Source organism: Bactrocera dorsalis, chromosome 4 (genome assembly GCF_023373825.1).
Source record: "Bactrocera dorsalis isolate Fly_Bdor chromosome 4, ASM2337382v1, whole genome shotgun sequence".
Classification (NCBI taxonomy): Eukaryota; Metazoa; Arthropoda; class Insecta; order Diptera; family Tephritidae; genus Bactrocera; species Bactrocera dorsalis.
The window spans coordinates 3,932,657-3,944,867 of record NC_064306.1 but is presented as its reverse complement, the minus strand read 5'-3'; the positions used below and the strand labels follow the sequence as shown (position 1 = coordinate 3,944,867).

Below are 12,211 nucleotides of genomic sequence, written 5' to 3'. Positions count from 1 at the left end.
TTCTATCGCAATTTTTATCGTGTCTAAGCAATGCTTTTACTGTTGCTATATTTTTTACTTGCTGTTTTTGCTGTTGTTGTGACCGTTAAAGATCACTAGCTTTTGGTTTTTTGTCTAAGCAGTAATTTAACACCTTTTTTGTTGTTGTTATATATTTTTTATATATTTTTACATATTCTCACTATTTTCTAAGTAATTGACTTGCTGGCAACAACAGCAACAGCAACAATCACAAAAACCAAAACAAAATACGAATATTTTTGCATTTGTTGTTATTGTTGCATTTGGCGCAAGTCATTTGCTTGACTGCCACTGACATTACAATGATTTTTGTTATTGTTGTTATTGCTGTATTAGTTGGCTGCAAGTTACGTTGCTATGTACGAAAATTTCAAGGTCGAACGTTTCGAGGAAAAACATTGAAGTAATGGAAATTGTATTTTTTATACATATTTTCGCAGCAAATTTTGGATGAGTGAGTCACAAAACATAGAATTTCATGAAACGTACATATAAAAAATATTACAGAGTAGAAAGAAGAAAATAATTATGTATTAAAAAAATACTAATAAAGATTGAGAAAAAATGTAGGAAGACACACTACGACATGTCTAAGCTTTGAAAAAACTTATTTCGTTGGAATTTCAAAAAGTCTCCAAACTCTCCACTTCGGAAATTAAGTGCAAATTTTACATTTTTATATTTGACTGAAAATATTTATTGCTACAAAAATTTTTAAACAGCTTGTTACTATTTGGATAGTTTTTTTTATCAAAATTCTATGTAACTCTACGCATTTTTTGTTATTTATGTTAAATTTGTGACTACATTTACCAGTATTTAGAACATTTCGTGCATTATTCTCATTAAAAATTATAATATAAAGCAATTTTAGGTATTGTAAAGCTAATTTATACAAAACTCACCTGCCGCCATCGGATCATGACGTGCGTCACTTTATCATCTGTACGCACTGAAAGCACAAAATCACCAGGTTTACTTTGAGATTCACGCACCAGAAATGAACCATTCTTTCCACGTTCTAGTATCAATTTTTCAGCTTCCTTGCCCGAAAGATTGCCATGAAACCATCTAGAAAAAGATAAAGAAAAAATATTGATGGAAATAAATTAAAAATAATTTAAATTAAAGTAAATACCGTAAATACATATAGTGGAATAATATTTATTACATAAGATTATTATAAAAGTCGTAGAAATACAGTTAAAATGTTTGGCAGCAAAATCAATAAAGTTTTGCAGCCGTCATTATTTGTAAATTTTTAACGTTTTATAAAGTTCTAGCATACAAAAACTTATTTTAAATCATTGTTTGCAAGTCTCCACGTTTGCTTCATCACTTTAAATGTAAATTTTATACGCAAAACATTATAATCTCACTGAAAAACAAAATTTCAACAAAATTTAGAAAAGTCTCCAAACTCTCCACTTTCGAAGTTAAGTTTAAATTTTGCATTTTAATGCTTAAGGAACATATTTTACTGATGTTAAGCCTTTTCGAAAATATGTTTATCTTTGGAGAGTTTTCTTTGTATTGCAAATTGCTGCGAACGTCTTTATTTCAATATTTTCGTGCTCCCTACGCGTTACTTTCGTTTGTTTACAATACGCTTAGCCAAATATGAAGTTTTAACTTTGCTTATAATTGTTGAAATATATTTTTTATATAGTTTTTAATGCATTGTTTGCTAACAATTTATAAAAAATAAACACAACTCTTCCCTTACCTTAAATGGCAACTTTTTCAGACAGAAAAATACCTTTATTTTTGAAGTTTTTTATATTTTTAAACTAAAATTGTTCTTTCTAATTATTTATATTTAAATTTAAATCTTTTTTATTTTGTTAATCTCAAGAAATTGTTTTGCCTGTTATTAGTAATTAGCACACAAAGGAGGATCTATTTACAGATTTTTCTTTATTAACTTAAATTACATTTTTTTTTACGACTTTTTTATTACATTTTCTGCTATTTCATTGTTAATTTTGGTTTCTACATTTTTTTTACTAACTTTTAATTATTATTGTTTATTTTTTTTTTAGTTGTTATTTTTAATTTATTAATATTTTTTTTTCAATTATGTATATTTTTTTTTAAAACATATATTTTTTTTTAATTTTTAATATATTTTTTTTTAATTTTTTTTTCAAAACTTTCTTTAATGCTTATTTTCTTATGCGTACAGAAATCTCCAAAATTTCAACAAACATTCAACAGAAAAAACTCAATTGCCGAGCTCACGTAATTCAATCCATCTGAAGGTGAATATTCTATACCAAAATGACGAATGAATTTAAACAAGTAGAGTTCTAATATTCACAATTCTCGTTGTAGTAAATGACACCGTTTCGCTTCGCAATGCAATTGCGTACTACAAAGCGCAAAAAACGGTGCGATGCACAAAAGCCAGTTCAAGCGCTCGTACTATAAGCTTTGTAGACTGTGTGCGTGTGTGTGTGATGTGTGGATAGATGGACATGACGACAAACCAGCGACATAATATATGAATTTAAAGCAAACATACATACATATATTTGTGTAGATATGTAAGTGAATATATATGAGAGCGCGCAATTCTATATGGTGTCATATAAGTCGAGTCCAAATACACGCCGCCGTCACACTACAACCCTCAACACACATCCAGAATAGGCGACCCTAAGCAGCTAGTCAGCCAGTCACCGTAAGCGTAAACCCCCAAGCACGAATCGAACTAGAGAAGTACGTAGTGGAATCAAAACAAAAGAGCGCGCACTGCTGGCGAGCGTGTAACGACGTCCGGCCAGCTCGTCAAATAGACTGCCGACAATCGAGCCGTGAGCTTGCCCGCCAGCCAAACGCTCGATTCCCCACTTGTCGGGCTGCGAGCAGCTTGATTTGCGGCCAACACAAGACAATAAATGGCAAAAACAACATTCAACCAACAAGAGCAACAACAGCTGTTAGCATTTGAGCACAAAGCAAATGTTAACACACAAACACATATGTATGTATATACACAAGCGCTGCGCGTATGTGTGAGTGCAAGCTTGCACATTTGGTTTATGGCTAAGTTGCATTGTTGCTGCAGTTTTCGCCAACGAAAAAGGCAACTTGCACTTGGCCCGGAACAGCTGAGCGCGCTCTCACTCAACGCTGAGCATGCTCGCTGCGCATTCACATGCATAAATACACATATTTACATATATGCCGACTAATAAATGTGCGTTCTAGCACGCTGCATGCGCTATATAGGTTGTTGCATCACGCATACATAAATATCTACAGACACATGCACATGCAAACAAATGCAAATATATTTAACAATATTTAAGGGGGTAAGTTGACCTTATATTCGCTACTTCCTCTGCCTATTTATTTCACAATTTCGCAAGTTACCGCGAAGGCCATGTCGGAAGGAATCGCATGCTCATTGTTATTGCTTACTTTTTTGTATTTATCGCTTTGTTCTACTAAATTTTTAAGTGAAAAACACTTCGTGGCAACAATTTCAAGGAAACTTGTAGCTAGCGGCATGTAATTGCCAATGGCGATAAAGAGTCATGCCGTTATGGTATGACATAGCAGCGGAACTTTGGTGGGAGTTGGAGCAGGTGCATCACCAAATGAAGGTCAGTGGCCTGCATATACGGATATGTGTGTCAGTTGAAATGTACAACGTTGAATAATGGTGGGTTCTACGAGGTTGAATTAGTAATTAAATTGATATTTTTAAACCTTAAAGTAGGTTGAGTAGCACAAAGTTACAATCTCGCTTAAAAAAAAAAACAAATTTATCTTCAAAATATCGTTAGATATAATAGATAATTTTAATATTGTGTCATTTTAGAAATATAATAATGGTAAATGTAAGAAAAACTAATTTTAGATATTTTTACGCAGTTTCTGCACTTAATGTTTTAATATTGCGTAATTTTAGAAAAAGTCTCCAAACTCTACACACGTCAAAATGCAATAATAATAATGCTAAATGTAAGAAAAACTAATTTTAGAACATTTTTACGCAGTTTCTACGTTTTTCCGAAAAGTCTCCACTAGTAAAAAATGTTGCAAATTTGTAAAGCGAATATCAGTTATTACTAAAATGCATGCCAAATAGTTTTAAATTATAACAAGAGCCTATATTGACAAAAAATCTTGAAAACAAGCCATCAGAACGCTCAAAATTTATATATTGAATAAAATATTTGTATCTGTATATGTACATACAATGTATGTTCTTTACAACCGCTATTAATTTGAAAAACTGTCACATCTATAAAAAGAAAATTTGTAATGAAATATATGCTCATCGAATACTAATTACAAAATTAGAATTTCAATTTGTATTGATTTTTGAAAGTCTACATTAGCAATTAAAAACATACGACGATAGTTGTGTAATTGTGATGTAAATGCGAAAATTCCACATCTTATGAAACAAACTATTACTTTTGCATGAAAGTAGCATTTCTAATTTAAAAAACCATTGATTAGTTCATTAATTATTTCAGCTCCGATGCACATACATACATAGTACGTTAGATCAAATATTTTAGCTGCTCTCACTTATTTTAGCGCGTAAATAATTCATGTAATCTAATTACATAGCAATTGTTTAATTAATTAAAAGGAATCACTAAAGGCATATATTAAGAGCTTAATTGTTCTAATTATTATTATGAATATGTAGCTAATTAAAAAAATTCTAACCATTTGGCCTTGTAATACTTTGAGCGAGTTCATTGATACTGTAATTCGAAGCAATTACATACAATATTAAAAGTAAGTAGCTTTTTGTAGTTTCATTCTAAAAATAACCACTTTTAAGACAATAATGTTTTAAATGAAGCTTTAATATTGACAAAATGATATAAACAACGTATTCTAACAAGTTCTTCAAAAGTTTGAGAAAGTCTCCAAACTCTCCACTTTTTTAATTTTTCTAATTCTTTATTTATTTTTAATGAATGAATGATTTTAATTTTATTGTACACAATTTTGAGCAATTTTAAAACTCTACACTCACTGAAACTCGTTCTTTTGTGTCACTAGGCATGAATTTAGCTTGCGAAATTTTCTATAAGGTTCACTTGCTTGCAAGAACTACATATAATAATCTTATTGGACATTGTTTTGCTTAATTTTGAAACTCTACACTAACTGAAAATTGTTATTTTGACTCACGTCGCATGAATTTCACATAATTATGAATAAAAGTTTTTTTATTACTTTTACAGTAAGTTTCCAAACTCTCCACTAAGCGCAGATTCAATGTGTTAGAAATGAAATGAAATACTATACACATTTTTCTGTGCTTAGTAGATATATTTATTGAAGTTTAACATATCTGACAGTCAGATACAATATTTGCAAATTTATCTGTGTCTATGTATTGAAGTAAATATTTGCATATACCATATACTACATAGTACATAAGTATGCCAGTTAAGTGTTTATAGAAGTTTTCAAAGAATTTACTCTGCCTAATTTTAAATAAATTAAAGTGTATGCTTAGCATAATGAACTTTCATAAAGTCATGTGAGTTTTTGAACACATCAAGTATATTGACAAATTAAAAACAAAATATACAAACATACAGTACATACAGTACATATCTACCTACGTACATAACATATATTCACATACCAGCATGTGGGTTTGAGTAAATAAAAAAAATTATATTCTAAAACCGCAAAAATGGCAATTATTAAATAAATAAGAAAATATTCCATTAATAAAAGATTATGAAGCAAACAAAGGCAAGAGAGAGTGAAAAAAGAGTGTGAAAGAGGCAGACATTTTTCTCATTCGCAAATGCAAATTTATGCCAACGGAAAAATAGAATAAATAATAAAGTATAATAAATATAAACAAAATAAAGATGTAAATAAACAAATGCGTTTTATGTGCGTTTCTCATTCTAGAGGAATATAGGTATGCAAATAAAGCAACAAAAGAGCGCACAAGGTCGGTCATATTATGCTATGTATAATTAATATACGCATGTAAATTGCTCATACGCCGTGGCGCCTATGGACGACAGTTCAGCGACATTACAATGTTGTAAAGCAATAAACTTAATAAAAATGGACTCATTCATGAGGTTTAAAGAGCTACTTATTGCGCTAAGCACGATTACTGGAAGTGATGGTTGTAACTACAAAGCCTTTTTAAAGCATAAATTGTAAAATTAGCGACAAACCTTGAGCAAAAACTCATTAGCACTATGAGTATAATTTAAAATAAAAACTTGCTGGATTGTGTATGTATGTTTATAAGCATGTACAAAGAAAATAGAAATACGTGCCTGTTTAGTATTTCGATACAGGTAAAAGTAGAAAATAGCATATGGCTTGTGATCGGAAACTAGTTTAAACCGCTAAGAAATGTATACTGAAGGATATAGCAACTAAACTTATTGGCTTAACAGCAACCTTTAACAGAATTTTGGTAAACTTGGCAAACACTGAAGCTGGTTTACTACCAAAATATGCAATATAAAATAAATTAAAAAAAAATTCCATTTACTACACTTAAATACCAGATTTTTAAAAACTCTACAAACTCTACATTAACAAAACTTTGTATAGCACAACATACGAACACGCACAAACAATTAAATTTTCAATTAGTTTGCCAAAAATACTATTTTCAAAAACTCTCCACTTTTTATAAACAGCAAATAAGGCGCTAATTAGTATAATACAACACGCAAAAACATACAAACAATTAAATTTTAATTTAATTTGCCAAAAATAGAATTTTCAAAAACTCTCCACTTTTTAAAAACAGCAAATAAGGCGCTTAAAAGCACTCACATAAAATTTAGTACACTTGAGTTAATTTTTTGCATACTTGGAAAAAGTTTTGAAACTCTCCACGATCAAAAAAGTCATGCAAAAGTGCGTAAACTCGTCATGAAAACGTACCTTGAGCAAACGATTAACACCATTTAAATTTGTAACGAAATGCAGATATTTTTAAATTTGTTGTCGAAATTTGTATCAAGTTCAAATATCGAACTGCACGCATTATTTTGCAGCACGTGACTAAAGTCACGCACCAAAACTATTTATAAAAATAAAGCCTGCTGTCAGCTTTATACACTAATGCGGTTATTTACACAAGCGCACTTCCTAATTTCTTACAAACTATTTATATTGCATTTTAATGGGAATGTAAATGAATAAGACACACATGTATGTAAAAGAGGAAACAAAACAAATGGCACGTAAAACATAGACGCAAGACACCCACCCGGTTTACTAAGCCGGTTAGCTACCCAAAGCGCTTGGCTGGCTATTTTACAGTAAATTAAATTAGTTGTTGACGCTAACGAAACCAGTTCAGCCATCTAGCTGGTAGACGTTTAAGTAAATTTGTAGACGTGCAGCTTTAGTCAATGACCTTTCGATTTGTACACATACAAATATAGAGTAAAAAAAAAAAATATGCAAAACAAAGCTAATATTTAGTTTTTTTGGTACATAGATTAGTATTTTTTTGTTTTTTTTGTAAATAATTTGTATTCCAATAATGCCGTAATTTGTATAAGAGTCATTAAAGCTGATTTAGAAATAAATAAAACCACTGACAAATTGTTAAAATGTGTTGAAATGTTTTATTAAAAGTTGAATGACTTTTGATAACTTAAATTGTTCGGGGCGTATGAGTAATATTGAAAGGAGTTCGCAAAAAGTAACTGTTAAATTTGCTAAGAAACATATTTTCATTTGTACTTGCAGATATTTAATTTTTTTCTTTTGAAAAATAAGTTTTTCAAAAGTCTCCAAACTTTCGTACGCAAAAATTAACTGTTTAATTTGCAAAAAAAAACTTGTTTTATTTCTATATGCATATATTTTCTTTTTTTCTTCAAAATTAAATTTTTACAAAAGTCTCCAAACTCTCCACATTGCAAAAGTACGCGCATTCTATTATTAGTTATATATAGAGTAATTTTAAAGATTTGCGGCAGCTTTTGAACAGATTTTCGAAGTCTCCAAAGTCTCCAATTGCGAAAAATATTTTTAAAAATTGCTTACAGGATATTTCCATCATATGAACAGAAGATAAATTCAACAACAAAATATTAAAACAGTTTTTTTACTCCTCATAAATTGGGGCGCTGCATAACACGCGGAGACTTCACAAAAAAGCAGACCATTATTTAACTTTAATTAAAAGCTGTTTATTTATGTAATTTTTATTAATTTCGATTAAGCCTTAACCCATATTTACTTTCAATAAAGGTATTGCACAACAATTCCATTCAGGTTACTAAAAGCTTTATAGAAATTGCGGGGAATTTTGCTGTTAAAAAAAACGAGAAAACACTAAAAGGCATTGATTAGCAGTTGCATGCTAGTAACGTTGGCTGGTACCTTAAACAGGAATTATTGACCATACGATTTAATAAGTAAATAATATATTATTAACAGATTAATTACTAAAGAAAAAGTTTTCTTTAATTTTTTACTTTTTTTATAAATAATTTTATTTTATTTTTTTAGCTAATTTTTCGAAAATTAAATAATTTGCAGCTGGACCAGGAAGCATAAAATTATATATTGCTTAGAAATTTAATTGTAAAAAATTATTTATTAAAAGATAATAAAAGAAATTAATTTAACTCGCATGACGTTTCAACACTGGCATTATTAAATCGTTTTGACGCGATTAAGGTCAACGGCAACCACGATGTAAACAAACCATTTAATAGGCGCTGCTGTTTCGTAGAGCAGTTTGTATTGAATGAAAGCGGGCAAAACTGGTCCGTCAACAGCGGCAGCTGGTTGCTTGTGGGCGCAAAAGATTGCGAAAAAATTTAATTTTTATTTTATTTTCACGCGTGAAAAATGGTGTAATTAACAGTAAATTTATGGCTTTTAAAAACGTGGTGGCGCTATAAATTGAAAAAAAATGTACATATGTACTTATATATCGAACAATTGGGTTATTGTGAAGGAAACTAAATTTAAATTTTCTTGAAAAAAAAACTTAAAAAGATTCAATTTTAAAATGTTTACTTTTCAGAAGCCCGCATTTGCCTATTTAATGTTTATAATAATTATATTACATTATAATATATATATAATTATTTATAATTTTTTGTTAGACTGCTTTAATTTTCAGTTCATTGAATTTTGTGAACAAATCTACCAGAAAAAAATTTTCAAAAACTCTCCACTTTTCAAAAACACTAATTATCACACTAAAAAGTAATCTTACATGATTTAATTCCTTTCAATTTAGAGTTATATATTTTTAAAAAAGATTTGAAACTCTCCAAAATACCTACCATTTATTGTTTTGAAACTACTAATTGTTACATTTCACACTTTTTATTTTTTTAGCCGGTAAAATGGTCTGTTTTGATCAGTTTTCATTCTTTTCGACAAGTTTTTTGAAACTCTACACACTATATTGCATAATGGGAACAGTAGATATAATCGCACATCACATTACGAAAAATTTTTAAAAGTCTACACTTTATTCATGTAAATTTCAAAAACTCTCCAAAAAGTTTTTTTCCTGTATTTATAGCCTAATTACGTTCAAAATAAACTAAACATCATTCCTAAATTTTTCATTAAAATTTCTGCCATTTTTGGTTTTCTAGTTTTTCAAATACACGCCAATTACTTGAAATTAAATCATTTATTGTTTACTTCTATTTATAAATGTCATTACGTCAACTAATTGTTAAGTAATTTCTAACAGCAGCACTTCTTTGCCGCAATAGCATATCATTTGAACGCCTAAATGCAAATATTAGCAAACACCACGGGGCGTATGATTAACGTAATTGCCGCACATTTGCGGTTTGTGCGCATATGTGTTAGTCGCAATTGCTACAATTACAGAAAATCAGTTGACACTTGCGAAAAATGCACACAGCACTGATTGCGCCCATTAAATATAGGCAATGTGAATGCCTTGCGCACATTAAGCGCTGGAGACGGCGCAGAAATGTCGTCGAAATAGCGAAATTTTTCGAATTAACTAACAAACTACCTTGTAATGCGAAGTTTTGACTTAATTTCAAAACAAATCAAAAAAAAAAGACATTGAAATAATAGAAGATTAGTTAATCGTTTGAAGGAAGTAGAAGTAAGCAAAAGCGGCAGCGCAACGCCAAATCACAATTATTTATAATCGTCAATGAAATTGCTATAATTTTTATGGAGAAATGTAAATAATTATGTAAGTGTTGTGTGAGAAAAAAATGTGCTGACTATAAAGTAGCACTCAAATGCTAAACAAATAAAAATAAATTGAGAAGAGAAAAGCAAATACAAAAACAAAATCATCAAAGCTGTCACAACATCAGTTAAACGCACGTGCGTTCACCTACCCATATTTATAGAGATATGTGTATACATACTTGTATGTATGTGTATGTATGCGAGTACGTTTTTTAACTTGCATGGGCGTCGCTCTTTTCACTTCTTTTTTTCGCTAAAACAATGTTGTAGAAGGGTCAGTGCTGAGAGGTAGTCACAATATAATAATAAGAAAACACGTTGGGAATTTTATGACACTTTATATAATACAAGAAAATATCGTAAGTAGTCACGTGTAGCACAATTCTGTGGTTGGGTAAAACGTAAAGTGCTAGAGAGTGATTTTAATAATTTAGCGACAAGCTCGTAAACTAAAACTTGTATGACAATAGGATAGTTGTGATTGGAAAATAAGTTAAAGCAAATATACATAAATAATTACATAATAAAAATGCTGAGTAAATCTAGCAAAAATACTCGATTTCCTATTTTGTAGGAAACTCAACTCTATTAACACTACACAGCCTACGCGAACATTAAAAGCGTAAAAATAGTATTAAGTGGTTTTCTATATACTTCGAAATAAATTTTTTGTTTTTGTATAAGCTTTTGTTAAACTCTACAAATTGTAGACTTCGTTAAAAGTCATTATTGAAAACGACAAACATGTTTGGAAGCTATTTTTATCACCCAAACAATGCTTTAGTATTTTAATAACCCATTGCTAAACTCTACAAATTGTAGACTTCGTTAAATGTCATTGGAGAAAAAGATAAACATGGTAGGAAGCTATTTTTAACACTAAATTATGCTTTATACAAATTTTTAAAAAGTCTCCAAACTCTACACACCAACAAAAACATTTCAAAATTAGTTTGCGTTACTTGTTATGGCTTAAAAATAGTAAAATAAGAATTTTTGAAAAATTTTAAACTTTCAACGATAAGCAAATATTGAAGTTATGGCTTAAAAATAGTAAAATAAGAATTTTTGAAAAATTTTAAACTTTCAACGATAAGCAAATATTGAAATTATATATATTTTTTGCGCAAACTCCATAATAAATTCATCTTAATATTTTCTGTAAATTTATGACCACCTCTCTTCATCGTCCACCAAAAAAACAAATAACGAACCTGCAAAAAAATGTCATGTGAGTAAATTCAATTCATCCAACTCGCTAATTATCTGTACCGACACTAGTGCCACGCATTTTCAATCAGCATCGCAATTAAATTGAATGAGAAGAAGAAAAAACAAACAAGCGTCGCCACACAATGCAAAACACTGTGTTGTTGTTATTATTATTCTGCGATGCGCGTTGGTGTCGTTACTTTTTATTATTATTACTCGGCCACCGCATTTTAAGCCCTTTTTATTAAGTATAACATACCGATATTGTATACATTTGTATGTGTGTAGCTGTGTGGACTTGTTAAACGTGAGCGCAAATAATTTATTTTTAACATTTGCGCAGAAAATATTACAAAACATTGTCCACCACGCACATGTAAACATACAGACCTTTAAAAATATACGCAGTCTGGTAAGCTCAAAGCCTGTACGTATGTATGAATGTGCTGGTATGTTAATTTCTGAGTCGTTTGCGAAATAAGTTATTAAAGTGTAACATATTTTTGGCAACTTAACGATTTGTGTGACCTCTGCTTGTAACGGTTACCCACTCAATGCGCTCCATGTAAATCACTTACGTCAATGAGCGTGAAAATTAAATATAAATTACCGTTATAGGTGGTGTGTGGCTTAAAAAGAAGAGGCAGAACAATCAAAGCGATGATAATTTTAAATAAAGTCAGCACAGTGATGCGCTTTCGTGTATATAATTAGGCTACAGCGTCATGTAAGCGGAAAGGAAAAGAGTGTGACGGATTCTCCGAAGTAAGACGATGTGTATTGTATT

The 12,211-nt window shown here is 30.2% G+C and overlaps 1 protein-coding gene across 6 annotated transcripts in view; it reads right to left on the bottom strand.

Moving 5' to 3' along the window:
- Positions 1–12,211, bottom strand: part of LOC105232048 (tyrosine-protein phosphatase corkscrew) — a 51,123-nt gene that overhangs the window by 7,308 nt on the left and 31,604 nt on the right. For all 6 annotated transcript variants that reach the window (XM_029552726.2, XM_029552727.2, XM_029552725.2 and 3 more), the window contains one exon: positions 927–1,092. In XM_029552726.2, coding sequence (XP_029408586.2) covers positions 927–1,092 — 166 coding nt within the window. The remainder of the gene's footprint in view (positions 1–926; positions 1,093–12,211) is intronic.